Source organism: Battus philenor, unplaced genomic scaffold (genome assembly GCF_028537555.1).
Source record: "Battus philenor isolate CCGP_79_NKW_IND1 unplaced genomic scaffold, ilBatPhil1.0.hap1 SCAF_2, whole genome shotgun sequence".
Lineage (NCBI taxonomy): Eukaryota > Metazoa > Arthropoda > Insecta > Lepidoptera > Papilionidae > Battus > Battus philenor.
This window is the reverse complement of record NW_027181682.1, coordinates 17,408,598-17,431,005: the sequence shown is the minus strand read 5'-3', so window position 1 is coordinate 17,431,005 and position 22,408 is coordinate 17,408,598. Positions and strand designations below refer to the sequence as shown.

Genomic DNA, 22,408 nt, shown 5'->3' with positions numbered 1-22,408 from the left:
CCATTGAAAATTAAGTTGACAAATCTTTTTTGAGAATATGCTTTGTGGCTAACTCGATCATTTTAAAAGGCTTTTGGCTTTCTTGCGAAACCTTTGCGCATATTAAAAAGGATTAACTAAATATTAAATATGTAAAAATAAATATCACAAATATTCGTTGAATGTTTTTCAAGTGATATGCACTTGTGAATGTCTAAACTTTTTATGAATAATGCAGGCGCGACAGCGTAGCAGTGCACACAGCGGGCCGGACCCCGTCACATTAGGTCTTGCAGTGCTAGATTGACAGCTGAAACTTTTATGACCCCACCCGCGACTCACACGCCCCGCTAATGACTCCGACGGAGCCGAGACCTCGGCTAACACTAGCATTAAGCAATACCAACACACACACACAGGCGGCCGGCCAATCAGCGCACGAGACGAGCACAACACATAAAAAAGTTATACACTCATAACACCGAGCTTACAAAGTTCTCGGCAAAGTAAGCATCGCAAACGTGCAAACGCAAGAGATAGGCTTTTCTTTGACTCCTTTTATCTGTCCGAGGGAGGCCTAAATAGGATGCAAACAGAGATAAGGTCAGTAGCCGTGATGAATGGAGAATTAGACGGCACCCCCGGCGGCGCGAGTGAAAGGGGCGACGTGCAAACATTTTCGGTCCGTTTCCGGTTTCGAAACTTAAAAATTTATTAACACGGCTGGAATTCTAGACGCATGCCTTCTGAAGACAGATATCGGTGTTTACGTATAGCTGCCGTTGCGATGTCTAATCCTACCTGAAGTAATAAGTTGCAGTGTAAAAAGCGCCGTCACTATCGATATAGCTGAACTAAAGAGAGACCTCTTTAACAAAATCTGAAGCAAAGATGTGATGTATGGCCTATATATATTTTAGATCATGGGTGCACAAACTGCGGCCCGCTGACTGAAAAAATATTAATCTCGTGCATTCGAAAAATATTAAAATCTACTCCAAAATAAAACCAAAAATAAAATAATTACCTATAATTCTGGCGGCCGACCCGCCATCAGTTCATGATTTGCCCGAGTGGCCCTTAGTCTTAATAAGTTTTTACATTCATGTTTTAGATTCCAAAATTATGAGAAATATTATTATTCATCCATTCACCTAAAATTCCAAAAAAAATATACCAATTAGTAAATGTGTAACAGATGTATGCGTTCTTCTACTTCAATAGCGAAATCATTAAATGGAATAAAACTTTTTAACTAACAACAGTTAACAATCATATTAACACTTGTTCTACAAACATTAGATTCGTTAACATGGCTGTGCGTATTTGTGATATTTGTTTATTTTATTAATAACACCCTTTATAATTATAGAAGACATCACCCGATTCTTAAAGATACAGATAAAGATAAAATTCATCTGTTCAACATTGGAACTTTTAACAAAAATTGTAGTGATCGTCAACTTTTTAAAATCTATCTTTTTTACTTTACGCGATTGTTTGGTTGTGAAATAGGATAAAGGATAAACTCGACTACAACACGTCTTTTGAAAATTTAACAATATAGATTTATACACATACACACTTTATCAGATGTAGCCTAAATGAAGTCAAAATAATCAGGCGACAACATTGACAAGGATTCTTGTCATTTACATATTCGTTTATTGAATAATATGCCTTTTCCGGGAATTTGCTTTTAATATTCGTATTAAATTTATAATTTCATTAAAATTATGCGGAATTTTATTAAAAAATTAATGTTTATTACAAATGAACTAAAGACTTTTTTCAGTCGAAATATCGGTACAGCCAGTTTTTACAGTGTCTTATAAATACACTATGGACGTCTCCTATTTTTTTAAAATTTATTATAATTAATTTAAACTTACAAAATATTATCATAGATACATTTTGAGGCCAATGTAAGAATATTGACCTGTTTAAACCGCTTTCATATACCGCTTGACCTGTTTAAACCGCTTTATATATCTATATCTGCCACTGATAGAAACAAGTTTATTAAAACTTAACATAAAATCAAACAATTTGATTATCAGCACCATGTAGATACATCTTTACAACCATTACGTCTAAAATGCTAATAATTTAATATCAACTTTAAAAACAATACAAATTATATAAAAAGTTTGTTTTCTTCGTCTCCTTTTCAGCTGATAGACATTCACTACAAGAATAAGGCCTCCTCGCCGAACGGTCAAGCACTGCCTCCATCCAGCTGCCTCCAGCGATCTTAACAATGACGTCAGTTCATCTATTTGGACTACCCACACCTACGGTTTTAAGGTATATAATTAAAAGTATGATCGGTTAAAAATTATTAACTTCTATTTACCAAATATTCAATCATTTTTGGAGGTCATCATGTAGCTTTTTTGTACATTTTAAATAAAAAAATTTCGGACATTTATTATTAAGGAATATACCAGTTTTAATATCTAATGTACATGTTTGTGATAAATTTGTAAAATAAAACATACACATAATTAAAAGTAATAATTGAATAAATAGATTGAATAATACAAACTCCGATGATTTCCTAAACAAAATTATACCGATTATTGTATCTCTGTACCGTTGCTACGAAATGCTACATATGACATTTGCATTCAGAAATTGTAGGATGAATATGTAACAAGCTCGCTACGCTCCTGTCTACGGCGTAGCGTTCAGAGGCTGAAAACAGATAGGCTCCGGAAATAAACATGGCCCTGGATCTGACGTAGTTAATGATATTATCGTTTAAAACAATGTTAAGTTGAGGAGAACTGCGATTTTTTTACAGGTAACGAAATTTATACAGAGTGATCTGTAACGCTTTGAAAAGCTTTAAAAAGATAAATGTACAATAAAAGTAATGGTATTTAATATTCAAATAAGAAATTCTGACCCTATGTCTGCAGTCAAAATTACCTCAACAAAAAAAACTATCTTGAAACGAGCGGATAAAAAATCGACTATGCCAACACCAACCTTCACCATCACATCAGGTCCATCATATCTATAACCACTACCCTACCATAACATCATAACCAAGATAAAAATACCCACATCAACCAGGTAATGATCAATAACAAAACCATTACCACTATCATAGTCGCCAAAATCACATTCAACAGCATCATCGTAGCATCGAAACACCATTATCAAAACTTTCCCGATCATCACCGCTATACGTCCAATACTAACACCGCGTCGGCCATCATGCAAGACGAAGGGGAGAGAGAATGCTTCCTCAGCTACTGCATAAAGGGGGTGATAAATGCAATAGGTAAAAATAAAACACAGTAATAGATTCAAATAGACTTGAATATGAATTAAAAAAAAGTAAAGCAAACACTAAAATATAGAAATAAAAGAAATAAAGTAGTACCAAAAATAGTGCAATAAACAGTATAAGATGATAATTACAAGGAAAATATATTTGAACAATAAATTTAATGTTGCAAAATAAAATAGTAAGGAAACTTAGAATGAGTTTGGATGTATGGCTAATGGAATGAAAGAGAAAGACTGGAAAAATTGTAGAATGAAAGAAACAGTACGACAGGTAAGATGATACATGAAAGAGAAGAATGGTAATAATAAACAATATGAATAAATTACTAGAAATAAAAAGTCTCTGTCCCACACGAGATAGGGGAACAAAAGGTCCCCAACAGCAGGACCATAAAAAAAAATACTAACACCGCACCTTTGCTTTACCACCAGAACCATCAAAATAGCACCACCGCGCTACTAATAGTGTTGTAGTTAAGTTATCATCACTACCTCATATCGTCATCATTTCAACCGTACGACGCCCATTGCTGGCCACATGACTCCACTATAGATTTATATTAATACTTACCATTTAAACATTACATATCTTCCTCCTCTTGAAAAAAAATGCCAAAAATTTCTTAACAAAAAAATACTCTTCGCATAGGAATACGATACGAAGGTCATAATACTTGCACGTATCATCATCTCTTTGAGCTGCTAATGATGATTTAAAAAGAAATAAAAATAGCTCAAAAATTCATTCCAAATCCTCCACGATGCAACAGACGGAGAGATATTAATTTCCCCATATATTCCGCATACGCCGCGCGTATAAATTTAATGCGAAACATATTCAAAAAAGCGTCCGCATATTTCATTATTTAAAGCATTTCGATAGCGTATTATATTCGTAATTGCATGTAACGGAGAGGCGTCGCTTCCGGGCGGGCGGGCGCGTGCGACATCACTTATTCACTGCGAAGTGAGGCTGCACGCGCCCGACTCTCTGTTACCTATTTATCAACTCATCGGGTCTCATCGGCCCTGTCACACTTCCAATTTTAAACTACAATCATTTCAAGAAACTCCTGCATTACTCCCACCTACCAATACACATTACATTAGATTTATAAGCCTCCCTGATAAGCGAAAAAAAAATTATTCATCAACCTCTGTAGAAAAATTATTAATAAAGCTATAGAAAGAAATAAAAACTAAATATTGCAAAGGAATAGAACTAATAAAGACAAAATGAAAGAAAAATAATATAATAATACTGTGATATAGAATAATTATAGTACCTAAGTAAAAATGTGATATACAATAACAATAGAATTTAAGAAATTGTAAAAAGAAATGAGACATGAATGAAAGGCGATACAGAGCGAAAGGGAAAGACAGTAATTGTGGAATGAAAGAAACGACCGAAAGATAACTTGACGTGCAAAAGAAGAGATCGAAAATAAAAAAAAAATCTGTGAAATATTAAATAAATTTGCACAAAAAGTCCCTGTCCCACAACAGATATGGGGGTACGAGAGGCCCCGAATAGCGGAGGCCAAAAAAAATTGAGATTTACACCTACGAACCGACTCATCACAGTATCTCAAAAACTATAAAGCTTAGATACCTAAAATTTAGTAAAAACATTTCTTTTACCTAGTAATAATCAGCTAAGAAAGGAGTCTTTGAAATTTTATCCTCAAAGGATTTGAGTGGCATTTGTTTCTAGTCATATTTCTAAAGACCACGAATAAAATACTATTCAGAAGTAGGTTACATTACTCCTTTTTATTTTTAATGCGAGTCATTAAGTTCTGGCAATACAAAGTCTTCGAGTACAGATAGTATTAATTACTTTCATATTTACAACAATTCAAATTTTTAAAACGACTTTTCTTTATATAACACGAATGGCTTTAACAGTTTATTTTAACAGGGGACTTGCACATCGACCCTTAATTAACTAAAAATTAATGTGCCTCCTAGCGTCAGTCTACTCCGTAGCCATTTCTTCTTTCTGAGGTCTTCTTGAAATCTTCTTTTCGATTAGCTCTAAAAACTAAGATGTATTTAATGGAATCAGGCTTTACCTCGCGGAAGTCCATCCAAAGTAAGAAAAGGACCAATATTTAGCCACTTCCGCAAATGCAGTGGTATGCAGAGTCAATCTGAAAGATAAGACTTTGTGTTTGGCATTAATCGGTGTAATATAACTCCTGAAGATGCCCCGTGGAGGGGTGAAACACGTGTTGAGTAATTTGGCGGTGGCGGTTGTGTAATTCGCAATGTTTGCCGCATACGCATTTATCAGCGGGTTGGGCGGTGCACTTTATTGCACGACTACTATGCATGTGCGGAAGTGGCTAAATATTGGTCCTTTTCTTAACTAAGATGTATTTATTATTGTTGGCGCTTCTATAGTTGGATCAACGATATAGTTAAGTCGCAGGAAGTCTCTGCCAGTGACCAGTCAAGTCCGCTCGTCATATAGAAATTTGTGTGAGAACTATATCTTACGTTGCGTCTATATGCTGACAGAATAATGAAGATTATTTTATAGAGTTTTTCGTTATTAATAATGTGAATTAATATAATTAAAAAATACACAAGTCAAAATAGTACAACATACCATAGGTTGTTTAAAAACCAAAATCAATATTCTATATGCACTTTCGTATCGTCATTCAACATAAAACGTCAGCATTGGTATCTCTACTTGAAGGTACCATCGGCTCGGTAGGCTGTTGAGGAAAGCTGGCGAGAAACTCAACAGTTGCTCGTTACAAATAAAGATTTATTAAGACAATAACAAGCTTTGTGAGCATCGACAATATTTAATTCCACACATTAACGCTTGTACAGTATTCTTGGATATATAATAATACTATACTTTTTTCATGTAACATTTTTTTAAATAGTTTTTAATTTACTTCAGTAGCAGATCTGAGGTAAAAAGAATAAATTAAAATAAAAGACAGGAGTATGTAACTTATTTTAGTCCTTGTATTAAAACTGATTTTAAAAATAATTTTAGATGTTTTTTTTGGACAAACAAATCATAAACTACATGACGAAAAAATAAATGAAGAACTAAATGCATAGCTCTTATTGGCTCCAAAAGTCCAGTTAATGCGGTAGGTATATTCAGAAAACGCAGCCTATAATGTACAATCATTTCAGTCGGATATCACGGACTGAACGCGATGCTTTCAGCGTTCCGGGGGCGGAAGCGACTATTACCGGGAACGAATAATTACGGGCCGCGTCGTGCGAGCTCGACTGTGACACGCGCTCGTCGCTAATTGAAAATTCTCCACAAACTGATCAAGCCTAAATACCTAACTTGCGTCGGCGCCGCGTAATAACTTACCCTTGTTAATAACAATCAAGTTATACTGATCACTGATTCAGAGGCACTGCTTGATTATTTCTCGCATTAAGCACACTCGTCACGCATTCATCAAGGTATATCATCTTCTCTGGAACCGCTAAACATGAATATAAGGAACTGTATTAAATAAATTTGCAATAGTGATTAAAACATCGAATTATAAACTTTAAAACCATACCATATGTATCTCTATTAGTTGCAGATTATGTTAATACTACATTGAATTAACTAAGACAACTAGAATAATTAAAAAAATGACTTATAATTAGAGATCAAGTAGTGAAACAGAGTGAGGAGATTCCTCAAGGGTCGAAGTTATTAGAATATTAATATATACTTTGTAAAAATAGGTATAATTAGACATAAACCTTGGCGTAAATAAACTGAATTGTAAATAAACTAAACAATAAAGTATTTTATTAATAATCTGTCAAGCACCCAAAGTTAGTACTTAACCATTGAAAGAGGAAATAAGTTAACATCAAATCATTAGTGTGTTCATATGAGAGAAAATAAATCAATATCTGTACCAAATACCTATGTTACGTTGCGTTCAAATAATAGCGCGATTTAAAATACATTCTGCGCCATCTAGTGTGAAAAACGGTAACTTAAAATGTCTTTACAATTTTAGTTACGAACTTTATTTAATAGCATAAGTTATAAAAAATCATAAATACTATTAATAATTGAAATAAGTTAATATTCGCCGAAAGCATAATAACCTAGGCGTTTATGAGTTCTCTTGTTACGGTTCAATATTTTTTGATGATAATCAAGTTTATATTTGACTAAAATGGTTTAAGAAAACCCATATACTTTGATACTAGATAAAATATGCGTAAAATAGATAGAACATTAAAATTTTATCTTCATTTCAAATCTATTCTTTAAATCGTAAAAAAGGTGGAATAATGCCGTGTTGATTGAGTGCTCACAAATATTTATGCATTTTTATCAAATGTAAAGGATTTTCCGTAATTATCCTTTCACGGTTGCCGTAACAGCCCACAGATGCCCACTGCAAGTAATTTGCCTCCTCCAAAAATATCTATGGGTGGATATATCGTAACCGCCAAGAGTTACGGTAAGCAGAGGACGTTGTTGTTCATTCTCTGGAAACATGTTTGTGTGCAGTTGCAATTCTATATAGCTAATGCATAAAGTGTGAATAATATATAAGATTATATCAAAGAAATCGAACCGGTGATCTATGCTCGCAAGTGCCGGTTGTCTACCGCTGGACTACTATTGCTCATCATCAAAATTTTCAATTTATTATACCAGCTGACAGAGACCTTTTGCAAGGGATAGGCTTTTCCTAAATATCACCAGGACGACTGCATTCTGTAACTCTTCGCGATCTTAACTATGTCGTCAGTCAACCTGAAGGAGAGTCTACCCACGTCGGGTCTACGGCTCTGGTTGCCATTCGAGGACCCATCAGCTACAACGGCCTTCGGTTACACTAGGGATATGCACCGCCCACTGAAACTGGCTAATTATTCGAGCTATTTCAGTTACCTTAGTTCTTCTCCGCTCTCTCTCTCTCTCTCTCCATTGCTCTCTTGATGATCTTGAGCCCTCTTATCAGGACTACTGTAAGCTAGTCTCATCTGGTATTCCAGTTTTTTTTTTAATTAGACGAAATCTATGTTGTGAATTCATGTAAAGAGTCCGATTAGTTAAAACGAGATTGTAATATATGTACATTCTGCCATTGTAAACAATACAATGGGTCTATCTGTACGACCTCGGGTCGTGTGGAGATAGAGCCGGCGGAGAGGAAAACTTTCCTCATATTTCCGCAGTTGTTAATGTCCTCAATGAACTACTGTTCACGATTTATTGGGCTAATATCGAGTTGTCGGATTACGTGCTAGTCATCGACTGCGGCGGAATTCTTTATCTTTTATTTCAATCAACGCGAATGTAATCTTTTATCACGTGTTATATTATTCTTTGAAAAGAATTAACACAATCCTTTTTTATTTGAAATAACCTTTTTTTTTGCTATTGAATTAACAAATAAAAAGTTGACTTAATAATTGATTAAATGTGAAAAATAATTATATTACGTGACAATGTAAATTGATGACAATACGTGAATTGTCGATATTTAACCGGTCGAAAAGTCATTGCTTTTTCTAAAATTTACGCGAAATTATTAATAATTTCTTTCATAAAAACCTCCTACAAAGTGTTACCTATATAATGATATTGGTAAAATCAAATCCATGTCATGGTATTACTAGCCCTTAGGCTTATAACTACGAGTCTGCCTCGTGGTGAAAAGGCCAAGGGTCTTAATTAACTAAGAATTCATTTATAAATTGCTATTATTTTATTATTTACTTTTAAATAATAAATTTTTAAGTAAGAAAAGGACCAATATTTAGCCACTTCCGCACATGCAGTGCAATGAAATGCACCGCCCGCCAGCCTGCTGATAAATGCGTATGCGGCAAACAATGCAAATCACACAACCGCCACCACCAAATTACTCAACACGTGTTTCACCCCTCCACGGGGCATCTTCAGGAGTTATGTTACACCGATTAGTGCCTTGGCACTGGTGAAACACCACCATCTACCACTGCATGTGCGGAAGTGGCTAAATATTGGTCCTTTTCTTACTTAGGATGGACTTCCGCGAGGTAACGCCTGATTCCATTAAATAATAAATTTTTGTTAAGTGATCAATTGAATATAATTGCACTCTTGTCTTAAAATTACTATTTGTACCTAAAAATTGTTTATTATTTAACAATTCTTTTCATTTAACTAAAATATATGTCATGCAAAATACACATTTTAAGTCAGTTGTGGTACACGGTTGAATGGCACGGTGTGCAACCAATTTTCTTGTTAACCATGGCTCTGGCAAAGATCGTGTACGCCAAGAGAGTAAGGGTAAGTAACTGTACCTTCTCTTCTTCTTATCAAGCGATAGAAAGGCACTGCAAGGGATAGGCCACTTCTTCACGTTGATGACCGATCTTTCGCTGCACGCAACCAATAACATCCCGTGATCTTAACTATGTTGTTGGTCTACCTAGTGGAGGGAGGTTACCCAAGCTGTGTCTACCTGCTCGAGAACCGTTCGACCTCAATGGCTTCGGTTGCAAGAGCAATGTACCCAGTCCATTGCCAATATGTTTTTACATATTGATATCTCTGTCAATATAAATGATATAAAATGGAAATTTATGCGCATATTTAATGGAACCAGGTTACCTCGCGGAAGTCCATTCTAAGTAAGAAAAGGACCAATATTTGGCCACTTCCGCGCATGCAGTGGTAGTCGTGCAATGAAATACCCCGCCGCCAGCCTGCTGATAAATGCGTATGCGGCAAACAATGCGACTCACACAACCGCCACCGCCAAATTACTCAACACTTACTTCACCGTGATGCCCCGTGGAAGTGGCTAAATATTGGTCCTTTTATTACTTTATGTGCATACATAGAAGAATAGTCCAGTGAAAGAACATTCGAGAAATATGTGAAAATTAGATCTGAGTGCAAGTACATATTTCTAAGCTAGAGGTTACAAAGTAAATATCATCGTTTGGAGAATAACAATGAAGTAAGTAATTTAACTGCGTCGGTCGACTGTTACAGTTAAGTAAGAAGCGATCTCGACTCGAATAACTAACGTGAGGAACTTTCTAGAAACAAACAATTACTTCTGATACCACCCAGTCGCCGCGAATGAGGAAACGCTTTTAGCTTTTATTTGTTTCGAAAGAAAGTTGGTTCAATCGTACACAAACTATAAGGGAGCTTCCGCTTTCACCGTAATGGTCTACATAAAAAATGAGTTTTAATATTTTAAATCCTTCGGGCGTGAAGTTTTCAGTTCTACGCATAAGTTTATCAAGTTTGTAGTTTCAAAGATTAATCGCCAACTGCACACGTAAATTATATTTTTGTTTATTGATCTTTAGCGTAATTTCATTTAGTCGCGGTACTTCAATAATATTTTTTTAAATAAACGCAACATGAAGATATTAATACGACTACTCGAATGTTTGTAATTTTTGATCACGATCATTAATTCGAGGTTTTAGCTCTGCTAAACTATGAGGCGAGGTGCATAGTTCCGTACATTTGCGTAAGGCATTCCAGCTGCACATGAGATATATTTCCTTGACATTATCACCATCATTTCAGTCGCTGAACCTCCACTGCTGAATATCACCTCATCATTGACTTCGCATTCAACATTTTTTGTTCAAAATATTAATTCACCTAACTTAATACCTTATGAGACGTAATCGATGACAAGCTGCCGTCATAATCTCTGCTTTAGTTTAGACAGTGGTAAGAAGGAATCCAGTTATAGAATTAACATCATCAGACCAACCGATAGGTGATCGCCCACGTGATGTTTTACTGTCTACTTTGCCTATAATCAATAGTTTATTAAAGTTATCTAGTTGCGAGATGTGACCAAAATATCATAACACCCTTTAATAACCTATAGTGAAAAGCCTATATTGCTTCTACCACCGTATTCCACAGAGGCTCTCAAAAGAAACTCGTTTATTAACACTTTAGATAGATATTAAAATTAATTTATACATAAACTACTAAAGTTGGTTTACGCGTACAAAATAACTATGCTATGTAGAGAATGCACGTGGACACAGAACACTAGTGCCTACTTTCATCTACTCTCCTGCACCACATATCCAGGGCATTATTTTCTGACGATCCAGAATTCTCAGCGGAAATACTATGCTTCTCATGAGTCGAAGCTTTGTGTTGCTGGTTATTCTGCGGTCTTTCCACATCTTTGTAAGTAAGAAAAGGACCAATATTTAGCAACTTCCGCACATGCAGTGGCAGTCGTGCAACAAAGTGCACCGCCCGCCAGCCCGCTGATAAATGCGTATGCGGCAAACAATGCGAATTACACAACCGCCACCGTTAAATCACTCAACACATGTTTCACCGTGGCATCTTCAGTAGTTATGTTACACCAATTAGTGCTAAACACCGAGTCGATGCCAATGTCAATTTGTTGCACGACTACCATTGCATGTACGGAAGTGTGCAAGTGTCCTTTTCTTACTTAGGATGGACTTCCGCAAGGTAACGATTGATTCCATTAAACATCTTTGTGAGTTTTTCAACTGAGGTCATGACGTAACAAATAATGACAGATAGTTATTCGTTGCGTTATTCTATCAATATCGTAGCGGCGTCTATTGCCGACGTCTGCTTACATTGTAACGGGATGTAGTTAATTGCAAGCGAGCGGTAATTGAGTATCCTTTACACGCGCTTGATCATACTAATTACGTGGTTCGGAATGCCGCCAGCTACTCGTACGGTGCTTGGATAAATTGCGCGATGTGTGGACACGGCGCCTCATATTTTGGTAATGGCTTCATTTATAATGTTCTTCGGATGCGAAGCGTTCGAAGAACGATATAATCTCTTCTCGTCAAATATCACCTACTAGTTTCAGTTGCAGCAAGGAGTTTAAGAAAGAAACATCGCATCATTTATGAACAGCAAGGATAGTTACCGGACCTTTTTAAAGTACTGTAGAAAGGTCATGGGAGAAACTATTAAAATGAACAAATAGATGAAAAAGTGTGTAAGTTTAAAAACTTCAATTTGTGATAAATATTATGAAAATAAGAAAGAAAAAATTAAGTTATAAGGATATATAATTTATTTTTATATATATATATATATATATATATATAATTAAAGAATGTAAATCTAAAAATAAAGCAGATTAAGAAAAATAAAGTAATACAGAACAAAGTGTAAACGTGTGGTATTCTGATAGGAAGGCGATTAAAGTGAGATGATGACTTGTGAAGGGTTAGGAAAAACTAAAAGAAATGACGGACTTTGTGAAGAATTAATAATGAATGAATAAATGACAAACAGAAGGAAAATAGAAGAGAACGCAAATAATGATCTGTGAATTTTTTTTTATATAAATAGTCTCTGTTTACCCAAGACAGGGGAAGTTCGAGAGAAAAAAACATCTAGTGGGGGCCAACGTTAACTGTTTAAACGGGGTCCAAAAAAAAAAATACTCCTCTGCCTTAAGACGAAATTCCATTCACAGTTACTTACGGAATTGAAATGTAATCTCTCAACCTGAGTCTCATTTACAAACTCACAGCTACTCACCATTCCAGAAAGAATATGCCAGTGATTACTTTATATACGTAGACGTACTTAAGTAAGTTATTTAGCCAATCAAATCAGCAAGTTGGCAGAGGACAGGTCACAGTCCAGAAGGAGGCGGCCCAAAGAGATCGGCAGAGAACAGACCCCGCCCGGAGACGATGCCGCAGGGACACACCTTGCGACGATCCTCCAGAGAATAATGTTCCCGTATCAGAAACGGGGCCTTCGGTGTCGCGGGTGTTTAAGGTGGGGGCCCGAAACTCTCACTAGCTTCAACGATTGAAGCGGACGATGGATCGATGTATTCTCGACCCGTGGTGATAGCACCACGAGAGCTTCGGGGGTAGCATGAACCACGATTACCCCGGGACGGGCTATCTGAAATAATACAACGCGGTAGAAGATCGCGTGGCGATCCGTGACTGTGTGGTACCGTGCCCCCCGCATAGCGCATATGGTGGTCACCCCTTTAGTAGGTATCCCACATAAACCTGTACTTTCCCTGGAGACCTGCCTCGAAGTGTGAACTGGAGTGATGACTCGGGCCGGAAAACACAACGTGGGATGTCCAGCCACAAGGTGGATAAATGACCTTGTTAAGAAGGTGCTGGCCACTCGCAACCTCTCCTATTTCAAATCTATGGGGGAAACCCTTGTCTACCAGTGGACCCTAAGATGATAATGAAAAAAAAATTTGATTCATCGCCTTCTCTGTCTTGTTGTAAACAAGTACCTCCAGGGCCAGTATCAAATTGTTTCCATTCGTTGATTACAAAGGCATAAAATATTTACTATCCTAATGTAAAAGCGTTTTAAAACACCACTCTTGAAAATTTTCCAAACCGAATATAAGTGTCAAAACAATTTACCAACTTAGTAAAAAATAAAACCACTTATAAAATTTAAGTTTATGAATACTTTTACAACTTAATATTCCATTACATTTTTAAAGTTAGTTTTCAAAGTGGTTTGAGATACTGAATTTTTTTAGTGGCTGGATTATTTTTTTACAATCTCATTTAAATAAACTGTTGTCTAAGTTTAATGTGTTTTTAATGATATTGTTTTTCTTAAAAAAAAACTTGAGACGTAGACATACATATAGTTAGTTTAAATAAAGATTGTAAATTCACTGAAAGCGGAAGCGCAAGACAGGTCATTGTAACATTCTTTGAGGCTTTCCTATTTTCAGTGTGCGTCTGTCAACCAACACGATAATGATGAATGAAAGATTTCTTTATCTCTACTTTATTAAAAATTATTAAGCATAAAACTCAATAGGTGATACAAAAATTGATGATAAGACCTCAAATCAAAACATGAGTCAAAGGAAAGGTGTGTGAATTGTAAGAAGCAAGATAAAAACGCTGAACTTAACCTGCAGAGCTGACTTCTTCTTCTCCATTGTCTCTTAACTTCTGAAGGGCAAGTCCATCTTAAAACGCCCTGACGGAATCCATGACAAACTCTTTCCATATTATCCTATTCATTGCTTACTTCAGGACAGTACTAATGGAGGTAATAAAATTATTGGTTTCACTAGATCAAACCAACGGGTAGATTTTAAAGGCCCTCGCTATTGGGCATCTCTCGTACAACCTCCTTCTTGGGTTCACAGAGACAGTTTTGCTTAATCATTTATTCACATTTCTTTTGTTAAAAAAGGCCGTTTTACCTACCGCTGGTAGCTCATCGAAGTTACCTGGTTGCCTACAGGTGATGCGGCCAAAGTAACTTATAACTTGTTTGTAGGATATTGTGAAAGGCCTGATCTCATATTCGAGCTGATCGAGGATGCACTTATCGGTACGTATTGCTGAATATGGTATACGTAACATTTTCAACATAAATCAGAAGCGTCAGAAAACTCGTTCTTTTTGGATTTTTATGGCTTCTATTGTCGAAGACATCTCGTTACCCAATGATTTTTAGGTAAAGCCTTTGATTTCACAAAACTTTTCAATGTAGTTTAATTGATTTTTCTTCTTTTGTCCGTCACAATAACTGGCATTCTATATTCTTCCTTTCTTTATATTTTCTTTCATTCTTATTGCTTTTATTAACTTACCTTCTATGTTTCGCCTTCCATCTTTATCCAAATTTTTTACACTATTTCATTTTTGTGTACATTTTATTTTGTATTCATCTTTACGCTTTCTAATTTTACTGTAAAGAAGGACATTTTTAGGAGACTGCGGAGTGAAAATGACTAAAAACGTAGACTATCAGATGGGACAAATGCTAAAAAGGAGAGGAAAATTAGCTTTGTGAAAAGAACGAGTACATAAAGAACCCGAGCACTCGACCTAGTGTCGTCATGTTCCTTTACAAAGTTTCTGGCGTGGCGACCATAGCCGGTATACGCAACGTGGGTAAGCCCTCCTGTTGGGAATTTAGCCAACATTAAGATTAAAAACATGATAATTATTTCTAAGTTGTTACAACTGTTTTACATGTTGTCTCTGCCCAATGTAAAGCTGTCACTTCCCCTTCAATAAATTGTTTCGCACCTCAAACAAGCTTTTACTTTTGACCAGCCATTAAAAATATACAGTCCACTAATTACATCCACCAACATGGTCCATACGACCCAGTGAAATTTGTACGAGGTTGCAGACAGCTTTCAGCAGAAATTGATGTGCAGAACTTTCAAAAACCGCAAAAAAGTTTTTTTTTCCACGGACCCACGCCATCGCCGCCATTTTTTTTTTGGATTTTGTGCAAAGGCAGATTTTTTTTCAAGCATTTTGCAGAATATATTTGTGGATCCTACAGTGGAAACAGTGCGAATACAGCTTACAGCAAACAAAATACAGCTTAAAGCAGACAATAATTAAAGTACCTATACAACTTCAAGAAACCCGGCAGAATTGACATTGTGATATCGCCCTACGCCGCCATCGCCATTTTGTGCAGAGAATTTTCAAGCAATTTGCAGATACATTGTTCCCCCTATAGTGGAAACAGTGATACAATTTCAGTGCAGACGGGCAAGATAGATTCACGTGTCAATACAAAGTGCCACGCCACGTTGCAGAAGAACCCTATATACCTATATACCTACAAGCAAAGTTGCAGAAGTTTCAATACAAACTATACCTACCTACTCCTGTAAAGGAAACAGTGCTATAAGTGTTAAAAGTGCTCGATCTCCAGACATTATTTCAGTGAAAATTACCATTCTTTCAAACAACCCAAAGTCAACGACCCGAGCGTCTTGTTGTTATAAGCGGAGCATTGACGACCGACGACTACATCAGCGCCGTTCAACGCGGAAGCGGAGAGAAGCGGAGTTTAGAACGCGGGAAGCGAGCGCGGGAACAGCCAATAACGTGCCGCGCCGAAGCAAGCGTCCAATCGCGCCTCGGTGAAGCTGACAGAAACGTCACGTCGTATTTAACTTGTTCACTCACTTTCATATCACTTTTTTTTCCATTTCGTTCACATTCATACCACAACGTAATTTAATTTTCCCTTGTATCGGAAATATTTTAGCTTATTTCGTGTTATTTAGTGATAATACGTGTTTACAATGGTGGATAAAGGTGAAAAGTGTCCAGACGTACAGTCGGCGTCGACATTAATCAAACGCCGCGCGTACATTAAAGGTAAGCTCACACAGCTAGCAAAAGAAGACTATAGTCTACTAACGGTTGAGGGCCTTATGTTAAAGGAAGAGCGGGTCAGGGCATTATTTGCAGAATACGAGAGGTTCACCCTTGAAATAAGTGAAACTTCTCAACCTGATACCGAAACCCCAGGGGAAGCCGATAAAAACTATTTCACCGCTCTTACAGCAATCAAGCAAAGGCTCACCCAACTTTCAAACACTGATTCAAAGAATACCAATTCAAAGCCAAGTTTCAAAGTGCCAGAGTTAAAAATTAACAAATTTAAAGGCAATTATGCAGATTACAAATCTTTCATTCAGCTGTTCAATGCAGCAATTGACAGCAACGACAAGCTACAGCAGATACACAAACTTTGTCTATTACAAGGTTATTTAGAGGGGGAACCCTTAGATTTAATAAAAAATCTACCCCTTATTAGTGAAAGCTATACAGAAGCCAAAAACATTTTAGAGCAGAGGTACCATAACACATATAGGATAAAGAATGAGCACATAGGTAGGATTTTAGATATAACAACAGTTAGCAAGCCGACCGCTGCTAACCTTAGGGAGTTTGTAGCTAACACTAAGCAGGAAATAGCGGCCCTAAAGAACCTGGGTCAAGGTGTGGAGTCATGGGACGCGCTTCTAGTGTGCATTCTAACGAGAAAGCTTGATGCCTATTCGGTTAGGGAATTTCATTTAAGCAGAAGTTCTAATGAAGAGCCAACTCTTATCTCGCTCATGCACTTCTTAGAGAAACGCGCTACAGCTTTGGAGGATTCACGCCTTACTGCTTCTGCTACTATCCCTGGGCCTGCTAAGGCCACGCATGCAGCAACACTTCAGCCGCTGAGGGTCAAGGAGAAGCCTGCTATGAGGCCAACCAAGACACCAGAATGCCCAGTCTGTAAGCTAACTCACAAGCTATATGCATGCCCTTCTTTCAAAACTATGCCAACGGCAGAGAAGATTAGGTTTTTGAAAATGCATTCTCTGTGCGAAACCTGTCTAAACAAGCATGACGCTCCATGCAGATATAGATTCAGATGCAATATCTGTAGGGCTTCCCACAATACGGTGTTGCACGAAAGCGAACAGCCAGCTGCGGTCACACTAACGTCCCAAGCATCGGGACAAGTCATTTTACCCACAGCAGAGGTCAAGGTCATTGCTCAAGATGGCACAAATTATCACGTTCGCGCTCTGCTCGACTGTGGTGCTCAAGCAAGCTTCATTACAACGGAGCTAGCAGATCTATTGGGGCTAACCCCAAACAAAACCAAAATAAAAATATCAGGTATTGGTAATGTCACCAGCACGCTTGATACCTGTGTTGATGTCAAGGTACATTCCCTTACAAGTGATTTCAATATTACAGCAAAATTTAACATTATAGAGACAATCACAACGAATCTACCACAAATGGCATTCAATACGGACAAAATTGAATTTCATCCAAGCATTGTATTGGCAGACCCAACTTTCAACAAGCCGAGGAAAATACATTTGCTAATCAGTTCTGATATATTTTTCCAGCTGATCTTGGCGTCGCCGCCTGAATGTACCAACTCCAACTTACAAAACCTGCGCCTACTTAACACCCACTTTGGCAATGTTGTTGGAGGTAAGGTGCTACAGAACACAGATGAAGACAACCCACAGGTATCGTTGTTTTGTAATACTTGTGACAGAGACCTCAAAGATAGCATCAGCAGATTTTGGGAGGTAGAAGACGTTCCCCAAATATTTCCAGACCAAGTATCAGATGATGTTTGCGAGAAGGTTTTCAAAGAAACCACTTCTTTACAATACAACAAGTTTGAAGTTCAACTTCCATTAAAAGTTCCTCTAGAGTCAGTTAACGAAACACTTGGGGGTTCTTTTGATTTGGCTCTCAAAAGATTTTATAATTTAGAATCAAAGCTCAGCAAAAATGCAGAATTAAAACAAAATTACAAAGATGGCATAGATAACCTTGTCGCCAACGGGTATGCCTCTTACGCTGATATCAGTCAGTATGACCTAGATAAAGACCCACATTATTTCATTCCACACCACCCCGTCATTCGCAATGACAAAGCAACAACGAAATGCCGAATAGTTTTTGACGGAGCAATGAAAACTAACAACAAGCTTTCAATCAATGATATATTGCACAAAGGCCCCGTGGTTCAACAAGAACTTTTCGATATTCTCATGCTTTTTCGGGTAGGTCAATATACCCTTTCTACAGACATAAAAAGTATGTTTTTGCGAATAGGCCTCCACAAAAAATTTAGGCCTCTTCAGACGATTTTATGGCGCGAAAACCCACAAGAGAGCATAAAATGCTTACAGCTAAATACAGTAATTTTCGGTCTAAAAAGCTCATCTTTCTTAGCCACAAGATGCTTGATAGATTTAGCAGATAAATATGAGGCTGAATTTCCACTGGCAGCAGAGGTTTTGCGCAAACAAACTTACGTTGATGATATTTTAGTTTCAAATGACTCTAAAGAAGTCATGAGCCAAATCAAAGGTGAAATTACACAACTACTGAGTCTGGGTGGATTTGAATTACATAAATGGTTATCCAACATTCCTGAGATACTAGAAAACATCCCAGAAGAACATAAAATGATAGGTAGTCTAGATTTTCAAGGTGAAAATAATTCACAAAAGGCCTTAGGTTTAAATTACAATATAGGCACTGATTCCTTTGTGATCAGTAGTCCAGAAATTCCAGCTGAAATGCCTAAGTCGAAAAGAGAAATTTTGAGTTACATAGGACAGCTGTATGATCCATTAGGGCTAGTTTCTCCGATTACGTTACATGCCAAGCTATTAATGCAGAAAATCTGGTCAGAAAAGACAAGCTGGGATTCACCTCCTTCTGAAGGTATAGGTGAGGCTTGGGCAGAATTTTACAAAAATCTTACAAAAATGTCTCCTATAAAAGTAGATAGAAATGTACTAACCAAAAATAACGTTGCTTCAGCAGAATTGACAGGCTTCGCAGACGCCAGCTCTACAAGCTATGGCTGCTGCGTTTACTTCAGAGTTACCGACAATGCAGGTAACACCAAAACATCCTTACTTTTTTCCAAATCGAAAGTAAATCCTCTCAGCCAAAAGCTAACTACACCAAGAGCAGAATTGAATTCAGCCGTACTACTTTCGAAATGCGCCAAAAGAATCCATGATAATTACTCAGCAAAATTAAACCGTGAAATCCCGATGCATTTATACTCGGATTCACAAATAGTACTGTCATGGCTGAAGATTAATATTAATAAATTAATACCTTATGTGGCGAACAGAGTAAGGATGATTTTGGAACTTACAAATGAGAGGCCATGGGCTTACGTAAACACGAAAGAAAATCCAGCTGATTTAGTCAGTCGTGGAGTGCAGCCTCACGAACTAGGGCAAGCAGAGTTGTGGTTCTATGGACCACCTTTCATTCAATCCAATGAGTACACGTTCAAACCATACACTTCGGTTTCTAGTCTCTTACCCGAACTCAAAAGTAGAGATGAATCGTCCAAAGTTGTAGCAAGCGTGACAGCCCATGACTCCCGTACACTGAACCTAGATTTCTTAGATAAATTTTCAGACCTTAACAAAAGGCAGAGGGTTCTAGCTTACATTCTCAGATTTTACAAGAATTTGAAAGACAAGTCTAACAAAAACGTTAGTAATTTCATTACAAGTTCAGAGCTAGATGAATCATTGAATATGATCATCAAATTCGAACAACAAAAATACTTTAAAAGCGAAATCGCATGCATAAATGCAGATAGGAATAAATTGCAGGATTCAATAAAATCTTTGCATCCGTTTAAAAAGCCCAAGGAATTATGCGAGTCGGTGGCAGACTAGAAAACGCCAGCATTCCGTACCAGCAGAAACACCCAATAATTTTACCCCGGGGTTCTGATGTTACTTACAAAATTATCGAACGGGTACATTTAAGAAACCTACATGGAGGACAAAAAATTGTTTTGGCATCTATAAACAGAAAATATTGGATAATAAATGCCATCAGAGAAATAAAGAAGGTTATACATAGATGCATATTATGTTTTCGCTTCAAGGCAGACGCGTCGGAACAGCTGATGGGGTCGCTTCCGACAGATAGAGTAAATAAGGCACGAGTTTTTCAAAAGGTAGGGCAAGATTTCCTAGGTCCTGTCTCGGTAAAGCAATCGCGCGTGCGACGGGCACTCATATCAAAAGGTTATGTTTGCGTTTTCACATGCTTTGCTACAAAATGCATACATTTAGAGCTGTGCTCAGATATAAAGACAGAAACCTACCTAGCCTGCCTTAGAAGGTTTATTGCTCGTAGGGGATTGCCTACAGATATCTATTCAGACAATGCATCTACTTTCAAATGTGCTCAGAGTACCATTGAGGACTTTTATAAGCTCCAAGCCTCCAAAGAACACCAAAAAGATGTTCAAAATTTTGCAGCTGAACAAGGCATCAACTTTCATTTCATTCCAGCATATAGCCCAATTTTCGGTGCTCTGTGGGAGGCGGGCGTGAAGAGCACAAAATACCATTTAAAAAGGGTCATTCAAAAGTCAGTTTTCACATATGAAGAGCTAAATACAATACTTACACAAATTGAAAGTATACTTAATAGCAGACCGCTTACTCCCATGTCAGCAAGCATAAATGATTTTACATTTTTAACTCCAGGGCATTTTCTGATAGGAGCTCCTATGAATAGCTACCCGGAGCCTGATTACACCGAAATTCCGTTAAACCGGCTTAAATTTTATCAACTTTGCACCCGTATCCAACAAGAATTTTGGAAAGCATATCACAAACATTATTTAAATATGCTACAAAGTAGGCCTAAATGGCGTGATGATCACCCAAATATAGAGGCAGGATCTTTAGTATTACTAAAAGATGACAGTTTGCAACCTCTATATTGGTCTAGGGCTAGAGTTAAAAACGTTTTTCCCGGCTCTGATGGTAAAGTCAGAGCTGTCGAGATAATATTGCCTAACGGTAAGTCACACACAAGATCTGTTACCAAAATATGTCCATTACCATTAGATAAGATCTAAATCTGTGTTCCTTTTTATTTTTTTTAGGTCTTGTTAGTTAATAAGTTGGATAAGAATAAGTACAAAAAGTTCAATAACCTTATCACTATGTATGTGCCTTTATGTAATTGATAAGTGTACATACACCATAAGAATAAGTTTAATTTTAAAAATATTGTGCAATACTTACACAATAATTGTTTCTTTGTTTAAATAACAAAAAGTTTATTTACATTAAAGGTAAGTACTTCTTACATTTGGTTTTGTAAAACTATTTTTCATTATTTATTGCTATGTCAAACTACAGCTATTGTACTTACCCAGTTAAGTCTAAGCAGTTACCCATAATATGGTTAATGTTTAATTTATTTTAATGCAATAACGGTCACATACGGTTCAACCATGCCCATTTGTTTCATGCGTTCTTTACATTTTAGTTAAATTACTACTCTCATGTAAAATTAGATATAAGAAACTTCTTACTTTAACAATGGTTATTCTGTATGTAGAAACTACACTTGTATTGTATTTCATTCAACTATAATCGCATATCAGTAGAAAGCGATTAATTTCTAACTTTTGTTGCATTGTTTAAGCTTTTATTTAGCTGGTATATACTTACATATTATTAACAGCAATTTACCAATGTATTTTGTATTGTATTGTATAAAAATTAAATTCTGCTAATAATTAATTCAGCAACGATACATTATTTTCGTTAGATGGCGATGTCGTTTAATTTAGTTTGTATAAAAATAAAAAACATTTTATTGTTAACATTACATTTATTGTAAATTTAAGTAGGCAGCAGTATGTTTGCAGGAAAATATACTTTGTTTTGTATAAACTATTTTCCGCAGGCCCCAATATGTTGGGAATTTAGCCAACATTAAGATTAAAAACATGATAATTATTTCTAAGTTGTTACAACTG

The 22,408-nt window shown here is 36.7% G+C and overlaps 1 protein-coding gene across 1 annotated transcript; it reads left to right on the top strand.

Annotated features, from left to right (window-relative positions):
- Nucleotides 1-18,935: 18,935 nt before the first annotated feature.
- LOC137922186 (uncharacterized) lies at nt 18,936-20,294 on the top strand. The gene has a single exon (XM_068765102.1). The coding sequence runs from the start codon at nt 18,936-18,938 to the stop codon at nt 20,292-20,294; it is 1,359 nt and encodes a 452-aa protein (XP_068621203.1).
- Nucleotides 20,295-22,408: the final 2,114 nt, after the last annotated feature.